This window comes from Callospermophilus lateralis, chromosome 7 (genome assembly GCF_048772815.1).
Source record: "Callospermophilus lateralis isolate mCalLat2 chromosome 7, mCalLat2.hap1, whole genome shotgun sequence".
Taxonomy (NCBI): domain Eukaryota; kingdom Metazoa; phylum Chordata; class Mammalia; order Rodentia; family Sciuridae; genus Callospermophilus; species Callospermophilus lateralis.
Window position 1 is genome coordinate 142,148,432 of NC_135311.1, and position 17,992 is coordinate 142,166,423.

At 60.5% G+C, this 17,992-nt stretch overlaps 1 protein-coding gene across 4 annotated transcripts in view; it reads right to left on the bottom strand.

Moving 5' to 3' along the window:
* Positions 1-17,992, bottom strand: part of Prdm16 (PR/SET domain 16) — a 309,017-nt gene that overhangs the window by 145,492 nt on the left and 145,533 nt on the right. For all 4 annotated transcript variants that reach the window (XM_076861467.2, XM_076861465.2, XM_076861464.2 and 1 more), the window contains exon 3: positions 10,403-10,453. In XM_076861467.2, the coding sequence (XP_076717582.2) occupies positions 10,403-10,453 (51 nt within the window). The remainder of the gene's footprint in view (positions 1-10,402; positions 10,454-17,992) is intronic.

The window sequence follows — 17,992 nt, forward strand, 5'->3', positions numbered from 1 at the left end:
GAGAAGAAACCGCTCACCAATATGGCCCCGCTGATGGACGTGGGTGCCAGGTGGAGTAATGAACCCCGTTAGCATACAAAGAGGCCGAGACTGGAAGAGGGCATTATTCAAAGAAGGAAATATTATTAAACAAGAGAGCAGTACACTCACGCTGAATCTCTTGAATTAAGAATCCCACTCTTTCTGGCCAAAATCAATTTGTTATCCTCACGATTTCCCCGGTGTTTACCAGAGGGAATGGAGGCGCTGCCCGGGAAAGGACCTCCTAGCGTCCCCAGCGAGCAGGCACACAGCTACACCCGCCACAGCATGATGGGACAGCACTTCCCCAAGGCACCGAGCAAGCCACATGACAGGGTCTTGGAAGTGTACCCCTCCACTAGGGCCCCTGGGGGAATTGGGGACACAAAGAACAAAGGCCACAGAGGCTCCTCTGTGCAAGTGACTGCAGTCTCAGAAGAATCCAAACTCCTGAAGACAGGAGACTTGAAAGAACCCAGCCTCTGTTCTCCAGCACCCTGGACAGCTCTTCCTCACAGTAGGTGCTTAGTAAATATTTGTTTAACAGGCGAACAAATGAGGGAAGGCAGGAAGGAAGGGCGTTTGGATATTCTGTGAATTGAACAAAATGTAAGAAATTCCCTAAGCGCATCAGTCAGGGTGAGTGGGGTTATACTGTAGTAACAAACAGCCTCTGAAATTCAGGGACTTGCTGGGCACAGTGGTGCACGCCTGTGATGCCAGCAACTCAGGAGGCTGAGGCAGGAGGATGGCAAGCTTGAGTCCAGCCTTGGCAACTCAGCAGGACCCTTTGTCAATTTTTTTAAAAAAAACTTAAAGGTGCTGGGGGTGTGGATCAGTGGTAGAGTAGCCCTGGGTTAAAGTCCTAGTCCTGCAACTTTAGGAACTTAAAATACCAGGAGTTTCATTTTTCACAGAGCGCAGGGTGGCGGTGCTATGGCCAGCAGGTGAGCTTTCTCTGAAGTGTCTGGTGCCGCACGTGGAGCAGAGCATCACAGGGTGTCCCGGAGAGCTCTGCAGAGTCACAGGGTGCCGACTGCTCAGCCCAGGAGCAGGACAGCCTAGAAGGCTCCATCCCCGCCCCGCCCAGTCCCGAGTCCGGAGGTCAGACAGACACACAGGTCACCAGACCTCAGGTCCCACACCAAGGCAAGACCTGCCGCCCCACTCACGAGGACTGTGACTCCAGCCAGCCACAGTGGACAGCCCAGCAGCAGGGTCAAGGGTCAACTACATCCACCATCTGCAGTGCCCACCATGGCAGGCCAACAGCAAGGAGCCCATGGTGACAGTGACCTGGACGCAACCACGGGACGCACCCAGCAGTGGCTTCGCCAATTCTGTGTCTTCTCCCAGCCTGCCCGTGTGGCATGTGTGTGTGGATCACGGGCGCGTGTGTGCGCGCCAGGCTGCCTTCTGAGAGCCGCATCCGTGAACAGTCCCCCTCTCCGTAGAGCAACTGCAGGTTCAAGGAAAACCGAGCGCATGGCACGGAGGTCTGGGGCGGCTCCTTTCCTCCTTCACCCCACGGGCTTCAGTGGCCAGCGTGTAGCGTGTTCAAGGACCACCCCGTGGGGGTTGGAGGGCGAGTTCCCCCACGTCAACAGGAACCTGTGTCCCACGAGGGCTCGCGTGTGGCCCCCTCCGTGGGCTTGGACACTCCACAGCCTTGTACCCATCATCACGACGTCCCCTGCACTTGCACGGCCGATGCCCATGTCTGCCCGCTCGCCTCCCGGCCCCACCCTGACCTTCTCATTCCTCTAGCTTTGCCCTCGGTAGACCATCACAGAGTCGGGTCACCAGGGGTGACGTTTTTGGATTGGTGTCTCTCCCTCGGCAATGAGCGCTCGAGATTCGTGGGTGTCTCTACCTTCCCGCCCGCCAGCTGGCTAGCAAGGCCCCCACTTAACACTGGGTGGCCTAAGTGCCATTTAGGCCCTGGGCCCATTAGTTATGGCACCAAGCAAGGCGCCACCCAGGTGTCCTCCACCTCGGTTCCAGACACATTCTCTGCCAAACCGCCCAGCCAAGGGTCCTGGGACATCCCCTGTGACGTGCCTGGCACCTCTTGGGAGGGTCTTCCTTTCCCCTGGTGGCTCTGGATCCATGGTCACAGCCTCTTTGTGAGAGAGATGGCCAGCCCCCAGGACACCTCGAGATACTCCACAGATGCCCGAGGTGGACAGGGCAGGGAAGGCATGACAGGACATGCTTAAAGGACAGGCTGTCACATGCTCACGGCGTCTCAGCCTTGCCCAGGGGCTTCCTTCTCCAGTTGCGCACCTCCAGGGATGTCCTGCGGTTGAGCTAGTGACCTGGGAGCTGGTCGGGGTCAGCTCAGACATGACCTCCTCCAGGAAGCACCCTGTCCTCAGTCTGTACTGTTTGCTGTGCAGATCTCCCACGGAGACGGAGCCCATTTTCCACACAGTCCTGGGTGCCGGGGCAGGTGACTGGTTTGGGCAGGCATGGGCAGAAGGGCCAGGTTCTGTGCCCTGGCCTGCGGGAGCACACTCCCTCTACAGCCCGGGGTTCCAAGGGGGAAGACAGGCTTCCTTAGTCGCAGCCGCAGTCACAGGATGGCTGATGCCGACAGCTGCAGGTGCACCTCCCTCCAGGGCTCCAGCTGGCCTGGGTTTGCTCTTCCCTGAACTCAGCCATGTCCGCAGTGCTCGGTTCCTGACCATGGTTCCTGAAGGGGTGGTCAGCGGCTTGGACACCTGCAGAGCAGCCCTGGAGCAGCGGGAGCGCAGGACACGCTTGCTTTGGGGTCTGGCGGGCAGTGTTTCCAAAGGGTCCTCTTCACTAGTGGTGCTGCCTCAGCCCTGGCCCACCCCCTGCACCTCTTCTGCATGTGGTCAAGGGGGGGTAAAGGCGCCTGCATGGCATGGTGGGTATCCTGGCGTAGGGCGGGCCCTCTGTGGGTGATGAGCGAAGTACAGTGCTGCATGGTGCCAGCCCCCGGGGCCTGCTGGGGTAGGGAAGGTGGGATCCCCCTTCTCGCTACCCCACGTCTGTCTTTCCCCTCCTTCTACGCCACACTGCTTCCTGTCCCCAACACTATGGACCAGGCGGAGCCAGAACTGCTGTGAAACAGGACAGGGGTGGGACCCTCAGTGCCAGCTGCTGACTGGTCCCACCTGGGACCCCACACGGCCCTGCAGAGTCAGCGGTCAGGACTCACCTCACAGAAATGTGCAGGCGGGAGGTGAGCCCAGGTTGCTGGTGCCGCTGCGCCCCCTCCCCACCCTCTCCAAGCCAGGCCCTCCACCCTCCTTCATGGGGGAGCTTCCCGGGCTCAGAGCTGGGCCCAGGGAGCTGGGAAGGGCCTCTCTCTTCCAGGTTCCAAGGGCCTGTGCGGGCCATGCCTACCACAGGTGCTGGCCCTTGGCTCTGAGCTGTTACCTTCCTGGGGAAACACCAGCTGGGACCTCCACTCCCTGTGGCTTCACACCTGGAGAAGCACCCCAGGGACAGTGGCTCAGAGAGGAGGGGCACACATGCCATGGCCAAAAGCCAGTGGCCAGGCCACAGGGAGGTCCCAAGGGTCCACAGCACAGGGGTGGGTGGCCCACATTCCCTGCAGAGGCACCAGACACCTAGCACGCGCCTGCACAGACAGAAGTCAACCTCACACGCCTGAGGACGGAGTCCCACCGTAAGACAAGGCAGGTGCTCTGAAGGCCACCACCAGGCCCTGAGAGCCAGGTCCTGCCAGGTCCCTACTCCACGGAGCAGCACCCACAGCAGTGAGGCAGGTGTTGGCGCTTCTAAAGCAGAGGAAGCAAAACAGAACTCAGAGCTGATATATATTTCTCTCCTAATAGTGTGGCACGATTTAATTAACTCAATATTGCACCCACCTGAAGATTACGGGCCAAGGTTATTGACGCCTCCATCTGGCTCCTATAAAGCCGATAATACAGCCAATAAATCCTGCCTCGGAAGCCAGTGCCGGAGAGGCGTCCTCCTGCAGGGCTGCCCAGACACCCCAAGACAGGAGGAGGGGAGGGAGGCAGGTCAGACAGGCCTGTGAACCCTGACCTGGGCAGGTGTCCTCCAAGAGGCCTGACACTCTCCACCACCAGGTTCGGGTGCAAGGCCATGGGGCTGAGTTGGTTCCCTGGTTCCCAGCACAGCCCGGGTACCTCCTCTTCTGCTGTCCCTGGGGCCCGGCACTGTTGCTCCCTCCTCTCCTGAGTCTGTCCCTGGACCACACAGGGCCCTAGGACCTGGGCTCATCTCTGGTCAGGCCGGGGAGACACCTAAGGTGCAACTCCAGGGTTCAAGGCCAACTGCCTACTGGCCCAAGCAGACTTGGCTGGGAGGGTGATGGGCTGTCCCTGCCCCCCCTCCGGGGAAAAGCGCCCAGGGCTAACCTTGCGGACTGTGCGCTTGGTGGCTTCTGCATCTTTCCCCGAGGGCTGGGGGTGGGCCTGCTGCTGAGGTTTGGGCTTCAGCAGAAAGTGTCTGCAGGGTGGGTGACACTGCTCTCACACGCTGCAGTGACCCCGGGTAGCAGAGCCCTGCCCTGCCTGCCTGGGGCTGGCCCTCCGTCTCCAGGGCCTTCAGATGCTGGCCACAGACCCCAGCTCATCTGTTCCTCACATACGGGGGAAAATGAATAGCCCCTCCTGGTGAGCCCTGAGCACCCTGTGCCTGTAGGCCTCTTCTGACACGCAGGGCCCTGGAGACGACACCACGGGCGGCTGCGGCAGGTAATAAATTACCTCACAGGAAATTAATTAGCTGCACCTTGCCCAGCCTAATCTGATGTTGAGGCTGATTTAAGGGATCTGCATGTGGGGGTGGGGCGGGGAGGGTAGCCAGTGCACTCAGTTGAGGAGACAGGCAACGAGACCACGTTTCTATAGTGGTCCTCCAGTCTGGGGCCACCCATAACTCGCCCAGGCCATGCTCCAGGGACATTCGTCACCCTTATCAGCACATGAAGGGGCCACAGAGCACGTGAAGGCAAGTTCAGGGACTGCTAGGGGGAGAGGGCAGAGTCCGCCAGGGCCTGGGCCTGCAGAGGCTTCCACTGCGGCCCCTCCCTCTGCCTGGTTCTGCCCTGGTCTTTCCAGATGAGCGTCAGCAGCTGTGGAAACGGGGTCCTCCTGCCCCCAGGAGGGAGAAGAAGCCAGGCGTGGCTGGTCCCCAGGGCCGCTCGGGGAACCCGGGGCCACTGACCCGGCGCCCTCTTGGGAAGGGACCCGCAGAGGTGGCGCTGCCGACTTTCTGCTCTTGGCCGCATTACACCTCTCCGCTTTGCAGCCTTTGATTCAGCAAAATCAAGGATGCGAACTTCTTAGGAGTACTTAGTTTCCATGGCGACCAGAGCTGACCTCAACATTATTGTTCTCAAGAGGGGACTGACTTTACGATATGTTCATTCACTGAATTAATGGACTCCCGGTTCTTTTATCAGCAGCCCCCGAACAATGGAAAGAGAGACGTGTCGTCAAAGGGCTTTCAGACACTGTCCAGCCTTTTGTCCCCGGCTTACTGCGACGAGGCAAGTCTATTCAGCCTGAGATTATCAAAATCAACTCGGGGCTGTCTCCGGGGCAGCTAAACACACTTTGGTTTCATAAAGACATAACTGATCCTACATGCAAATTAATAATTTTGATTGCAGGGTTCTTAGGGTTAGAGACTGGTGTGATTTTTTTTTTTTTTTTAATTACATTTGTAGGAAAACTGCAGGCCGATCGCAGAGCTTTGAGTTCTGAGTGCCAGCAGGCTGGCTGGTTAGGGGGCAACCAAGGAACCAGGAACCTTTGGGAGTCCTGTTTCCAGAGGCATCTGAAACACTGAAGGAACAGGATTCTGGAAATGCACCTCAAAGGCACAGACCTCAAAATAACCAAGGACACCCAGGCAAGGGGCGTGATGGCGTGCCTCGGGCGCCAGGGAATGCCAGCGGGAGCCCATGCGTGAAGGGCAGCCTCTCATTCCAGCTCCGCTGCTTCAGGCCTTCCCATTTCTGGTCCCAGCCACATCCCTGGCCCGCCCTCCTCTTCCTCCCCAGCCCTCATCCACAAGCACAGAAAATACTCTGCTTCCCCCAGGAGGCCACCAAGCTGATCTCCACCCCTGGCTGCCCAGTGCTGTGCTGAGCTCAACAGCCTAGCCAGGCCGCGGTCGGTCGGTCGGTCGGTCGGAAGGGGCCTCCGAGTGGCTGCTTCGCAGAGGACTCTGGGCAGTTGCTCCTGTCTTTGCTCCCACCTCCCTGGACACGCTGAGCTCTCCTCACCCCTGGCACAGAGTCACCCTTCATCAGGAGTCCCTCCCTGGGGCCCGGGAACCTTTGGGAGTCCTGTTCCCCTGAGAGGCATCTCGCCTGGGGCCACACAGAAGCACACGGCCAGATAACCTCCCGAGGGAGAGGCCAGGGCTCTAACGCCCAAATAATCATCTCACAGATCATAATTATCCATCCATCACCCTGTTTGGGGGACAGGAGGCTGGGCTACCAGGTGACTTTTATGACCTGTAGCATTTTGTAGATAATAACAAGGGGGCTGGGGGTGGGGGGAGATTTATGGACCCATCAGGGCTCCTGCCTGCCCTGCGCCCTGGGGCTGGCTGGGCTGCTCCTTTCCAGCAGCCTCACCTTTTCAGGTCTCTGGTCCAAGTCCTAATGCCGTAGGCGGGATGAAGGAGGTGTCTGGTGGGGGGAGTAGAGAAGGGGAGGAGGAGAGAAAATAAAAACACAAAAGGGGAGGGCACTTCCTCAGTCTGTTTTCTCCCACTGTAGCACTGTATTAGCCGTCCTTCCTTTTCAAGGCGGTGAAAGAAAACAAGATAAAGTGGGACAAAGGGAAAGGCCGCGGGGCTGTGTTCCCCTTTTCATATCACCAAAGAGATTGAATCAAAATTCTTTCGGCTGATACCATCACCCCGGGTGGACTACACTCTTGTTAACGGATAAATTCAAGCCCTCCAGAAAGTCAAAGAATAAATTTAAGCCTTTTGCCAAATGTCTATCCTATTGGATTTTGATAAGACGGCCATTGAGCCTTAATAACGTCTTCCATCCATTTTCCGCGAGCCCTTCACGCGGCTCTTTATTCGTCCCCAAAGCCTCTTCGCCCGGCCTTTTTATTACGGGCTCCGCGCGCTCTCCAGGGAGCCGCGCGCCGGTGATGGATGGACAACTCGCTAGATTATCTCCCGCAGATGTTTGCTCTCCAGGAGCCCCGGGCTTTCCCTCTAAGTAAACAGAGACTAAATAGAGTCCCGGCGCAGGGGCGGTCCCCGAGGTCCGCGCCGCGAGAGGGACGCGGCCCAGCGACCCGCCAGAGCGACTTCTCAGGAAGCGCCCGGGCCGCGGGGTGGCCCAGGCACCGGACGGCGGCGGAGAGGAGCGGTGTCACGTCTCCGCGCCCGTCGGGGGCTGCGCGGTCACGGGGGCGCGGGGTCGCCAGGAGCAGAGGACCAGCCGAGGGAGCCTGGGTGGACGAAGGGGGAGCGGGGAGGGGCACTGGGGGGCTGTGGGCGGGCTCAGGCCAGGCGCTGCTCACAGGCTGTCGCTCGGATGGGAGCCCCGCCCCGCTCCGCCGCGGGCCTGGGTTCAAATTCCGCCGCTGCTGGGCGGTCCCGGGCCTGTGAGCTCGGTGGTCCCTGCAGCCACCTTCTCTCCAACGCGGAGAATTTATAATAGCGACTGACCCCTAAGCCACCCTTCTGCACCAACGGGTCAAGCCCCCATAGAATTAGCTGACTCCTTTGCATCTCACTGAAGCAGACGGAAGACAGGAAGTAAAAGCCTTCCCAGGAGTGCCAAAGGGAAGCTCTGAGATGTCAGTTGAGCAGCCCAAGGTCACAAGCCTCCCAGCCCAAGGTCACACAGCCTCCCAGCCCGGTGCTTCTCTGTTATATTTTTAGTGCAAGTGTGAACGTCTCTGGGTGACCCCAACTCCAGAATTCACTGAATTCATCCTTACCATGGCACACTAGGGCACGTGGGGTTACATTAGCAACAAACAAATCGTATCTATGTTCCAATTGCCCCTAGCTGTAGTCACCTGTCTGTTCCCAAGGCTTCAGCTTGGCAGAGACGCAGATGGGCCCTGTTTCCTTGTCTTCCTGGCCTTGACCTGTGACCCCCATTGCTGTCTTTCCGTCTGGTCCCTCTGCCCTCCCAGACCTCAGCACCCTGCTTGGGTTTTTGATCATCCCACCAGAGTGACCGCAGGCAAGCACCAGGGCCCCTGAATGCGACTGACGGCCAAGTTCCGAGGCTGGAAATCCTGGGATCCCACGCGCGCAGGGCCCTGAGTGGCAACTTCTCAGTCTGGTGGGAGGTGGTGGCGGCCATGGGTGAGGATGCCCCTCAGCAGCCCCCACCCTCCCCTTGCAGCACAGTGGGAGGGAGAGGGCTGGGCTGGGAGCCAGGGCAGAGCCAGCTGCCCACATACCCTGGGCTCTGGTGCCCATCAGTGACCTCCCTGGTGCTCAGCTGCCCCGGGGTTGGATCTGCTGGGATCCGAGCAGCCCCTCAGCCTGAAGAGCTGCAGTGAGCTTCACAGGGACCTGTGTTTGATGGGTTGCTCCAGCACACGGGGCAGCTACCAGTGGGTCCCTGGCCACTCAGCACCTGGTGCCACAGGGAGCCCAACAAACTTGGGCCTCAGCAGACAAGACCTCGTTCGTTCGTGGTCCACCATTTAGACAGCACAAGGCAGATCACAGACAGTGCCGCTGGTGGGCAGAGGAGGGAGACCACTGATGTGCTTACCCTGTCTTGTTTTGGTCTGGTTCAAAAGTGGGCAGTGCTTTCCTCTTCCCATGGCCCTTTCAACTTATACTTGACCTTTTGACCTTCTGCCTGGACTCTCGTCCTTGGGGGCTGGGTAGCCCCTCCACCCATCCCAGCACCCAGTTCGACCTTGAGCTTCTGCCGGGCTGCCTCCACCGCACATCAGGGGGCTCACCACACCTGGCGTGGTGCCCTGTGCAGTGGCTGTGGGGAAACCAAGGTCTCCTGCCCGCTCTAGACGGCACAAGGTCAGAGTCCACGGCAGCCTGTTTCAGGGCAGGAAGAGAGGAAAGCTGCTTCCTGTCTTGTGCTGCCCTCTGTCCTCTGGGAAATACAAGTTCACTCAGAGGCAGGGAAGGAGAGGGAGAGAGGGACAGAACATCGCCACAATTTGAGCCATAGAGCAAACACCTGAAGGAAGGGAGGCCTCGGGCCTCGGGCAGGCAGCAGGGACTGAGAAAGACACCTTGTCCCCCAGAAGGATCCCTCCGGGGCTGAACATCCCACAGAGATGGGGATGAGGAAGGTGAGAGGTTCAGCCAGGGCCGGAGGTCCTTCAGGAGCCACCTCAGGGCCAGAAAACACCTGCCACACCATGTGTCCTTCCGACTCAGTGCCTGGGGAGCTGGCCCCTGCCATGGCGCAGCCGGCCAGCAGACCTGGCACCACCTTCCCTTCCCCTGTGCCCGGACGCTCAGCCCGGTCATCCCACAAGGTCAGCAGGGCCTGCTGGTGATTTTAATAGCAAGCCAGCCGCACCCACTGGGAGCTGGTGGTCAGCGCTGGCTCAGCCCCCCCAGCGCCCACGCGGAGCCGCCTAGCAGAGCCTGGTGCAGCACGTGCACAGGGGCTCTTCTTGTTTCAGAGTCAGGATGCCCGGGGGGGACACCACTGAAATCCCAGACACGAGGTCAGCTGCAGGCCGAGTGCACACACACCTGTCCTCGTGTGTCTGCAGGCCTGTGGACTCAGGCTCATCCTGGGTGGATGCTGGACTCTACCTGGCGAGTGGTTCCAGGCTCAGAGGTCAGCTCCTGCCCCTGGCTGTCCCGATGGGACTCACATGAGGCCCAGGTGTGCCTCCCCTGCCCCTGCTGCCTTTCTGGATCTTTCAGAGCTGGTGCCTGTCATTTCGTATCCAGCCCCCGTCGGGGAGGCCTCGAGAGAGCCCAAGCTGACACCTTTGCTTTCTCACGATGGTTTGCTTATCTGAAGTGACACTGGAGTAACAACAGGTTTGCTGGGTCTGCCGCCAGTGGCCTCCCCCAGATTCTCTTCATGTGAGTATCCAGGGAAGATGGCTAAGTCAACACAACCTGCCTTTGTCTGGTTTGCACCCATCTGCCTGGCCCCAGGCGCGCCCACAGCTTCTCCTGTCTTCATGAATGAGATGGCTCTGTGCAGTGACCCTACCTGCTTCCACAAGGAAAACGAGCGTCTGCCCCGAGTACCCCAGGCACCGCGCTGAGCACACATGGCCCCTGATGGCGCGTTGCTCCTGGACACCAGCAGGGCAGCAACGGAGAACCCACATGGTGTCCCGCGGACAATCAAATCACACAATCCTCTACCCAGGGACGGGAGCACGTGAGAGGACGGGACGAGCTCTCCTACCTTTCGGATGCAGCCTTCCTGGGACGGCACCTCGGGATCCGTGAGCATTTGCTGCAAGACAAGTTCAAGAGCAGCCGTTAGTTTCTGGAGCACCAAGCTGCAGCAGGCTGCGCATCTGGGCAGATCCTGCTGTCCTCTGCAGTAATGGGACCAGGCCCTGCGGCGTGTCCACGCGGGACACAAAGGGCTCTGAGGCTCCTGGGACCCCTTGGCTGAGGACTTTAAGCCCAGGGGACATCTTCTCCCTGGAAGCATTGTCACTGGTTCCTAATGGCTCCACTTCAGAGATGGAGCCACTTTGTGTAGCTCCACTGTTGCCCTGCAGGAACTGGGTGAGGTCCCTCCAAAGGCAAGCCACACATGTCATTACAAAATCAGGGGCATGAGCACCCCGGGATGTGTTCCACCCACAGACCCAGCAAAGCGTGTGGAGCCCGTGTTTGCCTAGCAAAGGGTGAGAGGGCAGACGCGGCCACTGCCGTCCAGCAGCTTCCAGTCTGGCTTAGGAGGCAGAGCTCAGGGGAGCACAGCCCAGTCCCAGCAGAGCAGGTGGACGTGGGGAGGCCCTTCCCTCGGCTTCCTCTTGCTTGGCAAGTCAGAGGTGGTCGCCCTCGGTCTTGCCCTTTAGAGAGCCCCAGGTCCCTGGGAAGATGGAGGCGTCTCACAGGAAGGCAGGCCGAGGCGAGAGCCGCAGTGTGTGGCCTCCGGGAAGCGCCCTGTGCGTCCACAAGACCCTCCCTGCAAGCTGCGGCCTCCCGGCAGCACGGGACCGCCTGCCTTCCTGCTGCTGCTGGACAAGCCTGGTGACCACGGAGAGGAGTGGCCGTGGCCTGGCGCTCCCCCCGGCGCAGAGCTTCCACACGGAGCTTTCCTTGGCCCTGCTCAGGACAGCCGTGGCATCTGGCCCAGCATCGCTCCCCCAAACCAACACGTTCCACTCCAGGGGGCGGCACGTGGGGGACGGGTCCCAGAGGGCTTTCTAAGCTGAGTAAACGACACATGAGCTGTAAGTGTTGGACTGTCCCCTGGGTCAAAAGGGCCTCCTGTGGACTCACACGTGTAGATTAGAGTGGAAACCAAATCTGAAATTAACTCCTGAAAAATGAAACAAGGAAGGTGTCAAACACGGAGTTCTCTTCCCCTCCCCTGGCAAGGACCCTGGTGCCACCGGGGCCCACGCAGCCTGGGAGAGGACCCGGGTGCCGTGTTCCAAGGCCTGGCGCGCGTGCCCGCCCAGCTGTCATAACAAGAAGGCATGTTCCCCGTGTGGGATTCTGACCAGTTGGGAATTTTATGCTTCTTTTAACAGATTCTGAAAATGTGGTTTGGAAAGTGGCTGTAAGTGAAGAAAGAGGGGGAGACAGAGGACGGTGAACCCCACAGTGTGGCTCCGAGAAGCATCAGCAGAGACTCGCCAACGGCCAGGTCACCAAGCTCTGCCTGGGCCTGCGCCGGGAAGGGGAGGCTCAGCGGGGAGGCTGCAGAAGGCTGTGTTCTGTCTTCACTCCTGAACCCAGGGCCAGGAAGGGCGGCCCAAGGCTCGGCCAGTGCTGAGGCAGGAGGAGAGAGTGAAGCTGACCACCCGGATCTCCGAGAAGCCTTGCTCCCAGAGGCTCCTGGAAGAGATACAGACAGATCTGCCCTGGCCTGCGCCTGGACACAACCCAGCGAGGACAGAGGCCTGGGTCTGCACTGCACAGGGCGGGGTGTCTGTGCCACAGTTTCTAGGAGAGGAGTTGGGGGCAGGGGTCGTCACCCTCCTGGCTTCCGGGTGCAGCTTGAGCCAGGAGAAAACCAGCGTTCTCATCTTTTCAAGGAGAGTGGTGTCTGGTGCCCCTGGGGCAAGATTCAGCCTCGGAGAGCGGGGGCCACGGGGAGGACCCTTCTTTGAGCTGACTCAGCCCCATGTCCTGTACTGCCTCAGCCAGACACTGCTGCACAGGGACATGGCCACCTCCGGCTGGGTGGCCCTCAAGCCTCACCCATCTCCCACCCTCCTCCTGCATCAAGCTTTGTCAAAGGAGGCCCCACACAGCCTGAGCGGCCACCAGGCTGGGTGCGCCCTCCCTGGCAGGTCCCTCTTGGGGACCCTTCCCAGGGATGGAGCTTTGAAAATCCCCAGGCGCCCACTGAGCCTGTCCAAAAATGCCACGTGATGTTTAGGAACAGTTCCCAGGCTGCCTCCTCCGGGCAGCAAGGTCCTTGCTGTCATACCATGGTGGCCCACATGAGCATCAAGGTCATTGTCAAGGTCAGAAAAAGAGCCTTGTTGAGAAGAGTGTGGCCAGGCCTGGGAGCCTGGCTGCAGGTGGGGCTCTGGAGGCCTCCTCGGGCTGGCTCTGGCAGGGCACAGCTGGGCTGTCCCAGCTCTGGTGCAAGGATGCCCCAACACAGTAGTGACCCTGGGGCCCCCCAAGATGAGGGAGAGGCTTGTATTGCAGCCTCGGCTTCCGAAGGCACCGTTAGGGGGCTGAAGCCTACCGGGGCCCAGCTGCCTGCACCCCACACACGTGCCGGAACTCGCTGCTCACGTCTCTGCTGGCCAGCACACCCCAGCCTGCACGCCCCAGGGCCGGCCTGCCCGCCGTTCACACACATCCTGGAGCCCTGAGCGCTGAGCTGGGCCCCACCCTTGGCCTGGTCAGATGTTTTCAGGTGGCCTCCTACCTGGTCGAGCCAGAGCCCACTCTGTCCATTTGCACCTGTAGAAAGCCGAGCCCCTGGAGTGGGCAGGGAGAGAGGTGGTCAGGGATGCCCCCAGCACTGAACGCCCATAGCCAGAGGGCCCAGGTTCGCGCCCTGTTGGCCAGTAGTGCCCCCTGGGCACGGGCTGCCCTCCACGTCTGCCCAGCCCGCCCGCTGCCCTCCGCGTCCGCCCAGCCCGCCCGCTGCCCTCCGTGTCCGCCCAGCCCGCCCGCTGCCCTCCACTGGTCAAGCCGCTTCTCACTGTGGGCTTCCCTCCTTCCTGCCCTTCCCAGGTCCAGCTCAGCCAGAGGCAGTCGAGGGGCAATGCCCACCCGGACCACGTCCTAAGGCTGGCAGGGCCCTTCGACACCTTGGTGGCCTCAAAAGCCTCCTGGTGTTTCGTGAGGTAAATGTGGTGTGTGGCCACTTGGCGGATGGGGCGGCAGGTGCCCATGAGCTAGGATGGCTCCAGGCAGCAGCGGAAGGCAGAGCTGGGGCCGGTTCCTCTCTGAAGACTCCTAGCTCCTGGTGGATGGAGCCAGGCCAGGCTGAGAGGACGTGGGGACAGTTTGGGCTGAAGCCTCACCTGAGGAGAAGGGACCCCAGTGCAGGCCATCCCCTCCCAGGCCTGGTGGGTCCTGCCGCCTGCTCCCACAGGCCCCTTGGCCTGTGTCCAGTCACCCACACCCACAATCATCAGTCCAGCCAGGGAGCCTGGGTCAAGACACCAACGTGAGGACTTCCCCTGCGGAGCCAGAGAGCCACCCTATAGCAGGGTCACTCTGCCCCACACCACCGCACAGAGGGCACGTCAGGAGCTGCGTGGCCTCCACGGCCCTCTTGCTGTCCCTAAACGTACATTAAGGGACATATGTCACCTAGATCTGGAGCTGAGGGTGACTGCATCCACCACCCTTCAAACGGGGCGGAGCCCCCCTGTGAACGCACCGTCCATACCTTCTGAGCCCCTTCCCTCCGTTCCTGGAGGAGCCAGTATAGACTTAGGGGAGGTTCCCCCCACCCAGCTTGTCATCGGATAGGGACACAGAGGGACAACGGACAACACTGTGCCTAAGAGTTCAGGAGGCACCAAGCAAGAGACCGACCAGACCACGCAGGCCTCCACCTGAGACCGCCAGGCCTGCACCGGGGACAGCCTTGGCTCCCAGGCAGGCTCCTGGTTCTCTCTGTGGACCCCTGAGAGGGCCCCTTGGGATGGGCTGCTGCCTGTGGCTGCTGGGCCGTGGGGCTCTACTGACCCACAGCTAAAGGACCACCAGGCAGCAGGGAAGAGCCACGCGGGTCCGGTTCCTGGGCCCTCCTCAGTCACACAAGGCCTGCGGTGGGGGCACCCAGCCCAGCGGCCCCTTGGAGGAAGCAGTGCCCGGTGGTGGCTTTCCAGAAAGAAGCACAGCTTGGAACGGTGGGCTGGAGCCGTGTTCCGGAACTGCCTGCCCCTATTTAATGGCCCGCCTTGGCAGGTATGAATGCCATTAACTCGGCCTCCTCACCCGCTGCTGACCTCGGTGGAAAAACCGCCGGACGCTCTCCCGGAGCCTCTCAGCCTTGGCGTCCGCCCCGGCCGGCTGCTGCCTCGCTGAAAACCCTCTTTATTTTGCTAGCTTAGCTTCAGCACACGCACCGCTGGCTTGTCGATTGCTGGCAGTGGCTCTGGGCTCTCCACTTCTCTGCACCCCGGCAGAAGTATTAGGTGTGTTTTGATTAAGCATTTTAGCCAAAAAAGCAAAGTCTGACCTCCGGCATTTCGCTTCTCTCTCGAGTGTCAGTGCCAGGATTTAGCTAAGTGGGGTTGGTCAAAATATCTTTTTTGACTTAAAATAAATACCCTCTGTTCTCCAGGAAGTCAGTGAGGAGTAGACGCACACCCACGGCATCTCCGGCTCACAGCTGCGCTCGGCCGAGGGGCATGGTGCCCTACATCAGGGTCTCAGCAGCCTGCCCTCCCTCCAGAGACGGTTGGGGAAGAACACCTACGGGGGAGTCCAGAGCGGGCCCTGGCCACAGGCCACTCCAGAACCCGAAGGAAGTGGACAAAGTGTGGGCTCAGGCCTCCCCCCACCTGGCCAGAGACCCCTGAGACCCTGGCTTGTCACTCATGCCCCAGGCCCTCAAGCTAACCCTGCTCTCTCATCTACATTCCCTCCTTCCCATTTCTGAAGTAGTTTCTTGGTAGCCACAGAGAGGCCTGTGAGCCTAGAACCTGCTGGAAGCTGATACCCTCCTCTGTGGGTGCTGCTGGGCAGTCCAAGCTGGGAGCTCAGGGCTGTTACAGAGGGGAGATTGAGGGGACCCCTAGGCATCCCGTCCTGGCTCTGAGCCTGGCTCTGCTGACCCTGGGGGGGTCCTGGGCCTCCGGAGCGCAGGCTTCTGCTGAAGGCGGTCCGAGCAGAGGGCACAGGACAGTGGCAGACTGCTGACGGCCTCTCTGTGGGGTTTTGTTCCCCCTCGGCAGTGCCCTGAGTCCGTGCTCCTTTCTGGGAAGATGGAATTGTAAAAGCACAGTTCTCATCCTTAGCTCTCTTTCCAGATCCAGGCCCAATTTCCCTGGTGTAAATATTGCCTTGAAGTCTTGGTTCCAGCCTGGGGGCTACTTGGGGGGACGCTCCCAGGCACCTGGATGCAAACCTGCTTGTACTCCCCTCACCAGCCCCACGGAGCCACAGGGACACACTGGCATCTCACCCTGAGCTTGGGCCATGGAGGGACAGAGGCCACTGGTGGGCACATGGGTGGAAAGGAGCCACAGGCCCCACCCTTCCGACCTGGACTCACACCTGACCTGGCCAGCACGGGCCAGGGCGGGGGACGCTCCCCGAGGCCTGAGTGTTGGCTGAGCTGGGCTGGGTGGCGTCCCGCTGGCAGCCGGGCCCTGGCTCCCTGAGCAAAGGCCCAGCAGTGTTGACACAAACTCTTGAGCTCTCAACTGGGAGTGGGGTCATATTTATTTATTTTTTGCATTAAGAAAAAATCAGCTTGGCCCTGTTTGAGCTGCAGAAATGATTTTTTTAAGGAGCCGTGGACACTGTTTTTAGCTTTTATGCCTAAACAGATACTTCTCAGTTCTTTCAAGTGAGAGCTGTCCAATGAATGGGGCTCTCTCTTCACTCCTAAGGAAAATATTTACACAGTTGAGCACGGCAGGCAAAGGGACCTGGACTCTGGAGAGCCCGTCCCCTGGACGCAGAGAGGCCTCCACGCCTGGTCCACTCGGCTGCAGCCGGCGCCCTGCCCGCCCTGCCCATGGCATTTCCATGCCTTGAGCCCCACACCTTGTCCTGGGGGTCCTTTCAGAGAACCCCACACGCCTAGGAGAGGAAGGAGTGGCCCTAGGGGTGCCTGCAGGCCCCTGCCTCTCAGCCCTTCCGTTGGGCCCCCCAGAACCCCCAGGCTGCTCTGTCACCAGGCCCCAGGAACAGCCCTGGCGGGACCTGCCTTCCCCAGAGGCCTCCCCAGGAACCACCTCCCTCCCCGGCCTGCCTGGGTGTGGCTGGGCCTTCTGCCGGGCTCTGGTCACAAGAGCTCACCCCGGGCCAGCAGGCTTCAACCACACGCCCCACGATTTTCCTCAGACACGGGCCTGCCTGCCCCAGCCGGCTGGCACAGCTGTGCAGACCCAGAGCCTGGGCACGGTTTGCCCGCTCTCAGACGTTCCAAGAACACTCTGTTCACTGGCGTGCCCACTGCCGGCGCGCTGCCCCTCTGCCTGCAAGCCCTGCCCAGGCGGGGCCTGCCCAGCCTCCCAGCTTTCTGATGCCGGGCCAGCCAGTCTCCAGGTGACAGAGCCTGTGTCTTCCGGGTCACTGTCCCTCTGCATCCTCATCCCATGCTGAGCACCCTCGGTCTACACCGCCTTTCCTTGGTCTACACCACCCTGTGGAAGGCGCCTTGGGACCCTGAACGGCACGTGATTGGGGACTGACTGGTGGGGCTGGGCAGGGCCACCCAAGGGAGCCGAGCACCACAGGGGAGACCCAGGGCTGAGGCGGGAGTGGGGCTGGAGGTGGGCAGAGGTGGGAGCCTCAGAACCAGGAGCCTCCTGGCTGGAAGGCCGTGGCCAGCCCAGGGAGCTGGTCTGGACTGAGGCGAGCATGGACAGGTGCTGAGGTCAGGCATGACAGACAGGTGGTGCAGGGAGGTCCAGCTGCATGTTCACCTGGTCCCAATGTGGCTTGGGTCCACTCTGAGGGGCAGATGGTGTCTGCTGCTTGTCCAACGTCACAGAATGCCACTAGGGGCTCGGGCCTGTACCCCCACTGTACGCCCCCAGCTGGGACTTCTCCAGCTTTCCTGGTGGAAGCATTTGAGGCAGTCCAAGGGACAAGACAGTCACCAGTAAAAGGGGAGATGGAGGTGAGCGAGGACAGGGAGTGCCAGGAGGTGCACTGGGGACATGGCTCCATTAACACAGTGGAAGCTTGCAATGAGTCTCTGGGAAAGGGCTACAATTACCAGAGGAGGAAGCGGTTCAGAGAGGTACAGAAGCCTTCCCACATCTGCACAGCAGTCTGGGGTACACCCAGGATTCAGGTGGAGGTTTTGGGACCTATAGGATCAAGGCAAGGTCCCCGAAAGGGCAGTGCAGGTGGGTGGCAGGCCGGGCAGCCCCTCTCCCTGCGGGGAGACAGAAGCAGCAAGGTGTGGACAATTCTGGCTTCTGACCCCAGGTCAGCCAGCCTCTGACCCCAGGGCAGCCAGCATCTGCCAGAACAGGGTCCCCATAGCACGGTTCCCATAGCAGGGTTCCCATAGCAGGGTTCCCATAGCAGGGTTCCCACAGCAGGGTTCCCAGAGCAGGGTCCCCAGAGCAGGGTTCCCAGAGCAGGGTCCCCATAGCAAGGCTGAAACGCCTCATGAAGGACCCAGAGAAACAGCAGCACGCGCCTT